Source organism: Pinus tabuliformis, chromosome 5_2, assembly GCF_031772625.1.
Source record: "Pinus tabuliformis cultivar Carrire ecotype Pingquan chromosome 5_2, CPIR1, whole genome shotgun sequence".
Lineage (NCBI taxonomy): Eukaryota > Viridiplantae > Streptophyta > Pinopsida > Pinales > Pinaceae > Pinus > Pinus tabuliformis.
The window spans coordinates 528,952,287-528,954,074 of NC_142306.1; the positions used below are offsets into that span (position 1 = coordinate 528,952,287).

Sequence of the window (1,788 nt, forward strand, 5' to 3'; positions counted from 1 at the left end):
ATAGGGTAGGTGATGTGTAAGAATAGAAATAGCAACCAAAGAGCAGGAAACTAGATAGATCGCAACAATAACAGGAAAAATGGAAGGAAATTAGAAATTGAACTCGAGAGACATTATTATCGAGAGGAGAAAGAACTTACTGCTTAATAGACAAAGTTTCTTTGAAATTTCATAATTTTAACTTCCATTTTAAATTTACACCTAGCAATACACGGGTTTGCTCTACCTCCAGCGGTTCCGGTTCCTAAAACAGAAGTCAAGATTACCCACTTTACCTGAAATATCCAGCTAGGCAAAAAAGCAAAGTGAATTTGATGGAAGGTTTTCCTTCATCAATTGGTTAATTCTTCTGTGTAGGACACCGCTATCAAAATGGAGAAACTCTGGCAGCTGCACCGTTAAAAAAGCAGAAACGTTAAGATACTTATAGAAAACAAAAATTCAGATAAGCATCGCCGATTCAAGCTTGTCATATAATAATGAAGAAATACCTTCAAGATAGTGCTATAAAAGACCCTATCATTTATAGCAGAACTCGTAGCACTCACAACTTCAATCCCGGCTTCTTCTAGAACTGATAGAAGACTAGAGAAGTCAATCTGGTTCTTAAAAATATTTGCAGTGACTTCAATCCCCGAACTAAATTTGTTAACCCTAATTGTAGGAAGCGTCTCCGTTATATTGGAGGGGCCAGCTTGGGAAGCTTGCAGAGTTTTATAAACACAAGTGCTGCTGGAAAAAGGTCTAACAGTGCTCGAGAGGCTGAGCAAATCTCTTCTCTTTTCGAGTTCAATTAGCGTATCTTGTAAATGATCAATGTATTTAACGGCTTCCAGCAGTTGGTCCGATAACGTGTGTTTTTTCTACAAAAGTGGCAACCACAAGTAAAACTATTGCCCCTTTCCTCTTGTTTTCCATAACGTTTATTCATATGATTGAGATATAGGAAACCTAACCTACCTTGTGATACTCTTCGGGGAGTAGCGATATGAGCGTTGAACAAAGCGTCTTCATCGTATTCCGCCTCTGTCTTTCCACCAGTTTGTGAACATTTGCCTGCCCTCCTGCTGCTGCTTCTTTCTTCAATCGACGGTTCCGTGTTGGCCGAAGAAGAGGGTTACGGGAATTCATCAAAGAATTTGGCCGCGAGTTGTAGGTCAGAGTTGGACCCTGATCGCCAAAGTTACCCACGAATTTCTGCCAACATTGAGTCATCGGCCATGGCGAATCTTCGTCATCGATCTGACCAGGCTGCATTAGTGGTCCTGAAAAGGCTGTTCCTAGCAGCCTGTAATCATGTTCGCTCTTGCTGATAAATGCATCAAATACGGTTGATTCAGGGTTACCAACGTCAGTACAACCTCCGGGATGGCCAAAATTGACTGATTTGATCGGTGTTCGGATTTGCACACCTTCAGCAGTACCAACATTACCATGATCTTGGGTTGGGCAGGCTCCTTCCTGGGAAGACGGCTTGGATGGATGTGGATAGCCTCGCCACAAATTTTCCATTCTCCACTATTCTCCCTTTCCACCTGACAAAGAAAAAGGAGTGACTAACGAATTACGAAATGCAGAATAAGCACCCCCAAATCTCTAACCTAGCCAGGTGTCTCCCAAGCAGAGCGGCGATGGTTTTCCTTTCCCTTCAGATTTGAAGGAAAGCTGAAGCGGATGTATTGCTGGTAACCTGTTTGTTGTTTTAAGGACAGAAAGGAAGAGCGGATGTATTGCTGGTAACCTGTTTGTTGTTTTAAGAACAGAAAGACTTCCTGATAAAGACTCTAT

At 41.9% G+C, this 1,788-nt stretch overlaps 1 protein-coding gene across 1 annotated transcript; it reads right to left on the reverse strand.

Moving 5' to 3' along the window:
• Positions 1-288: 288 nt before the first annotated feature.
• On the reverse strand, positions 289-1,014 carry LOC149160055 (transcription factor bHLH118-like). The gene is made up of 3 exons (XM_089434497.1): positions 961-1,014; positions 492-863; positions 289-390 (listed from the first exon to the last, which is right to left on the reverse strand). The coding sequence occupies exons 1-3, from the start codon at positions 1,012-1,014 to the stop codon at positions 289-291; spliced, it is 528 nt and encodes a 175-aa protein (XP_089290623.1).
• Between the last annotated feature and the right edge of the window lie 774 nt (positions 1,015-1,788).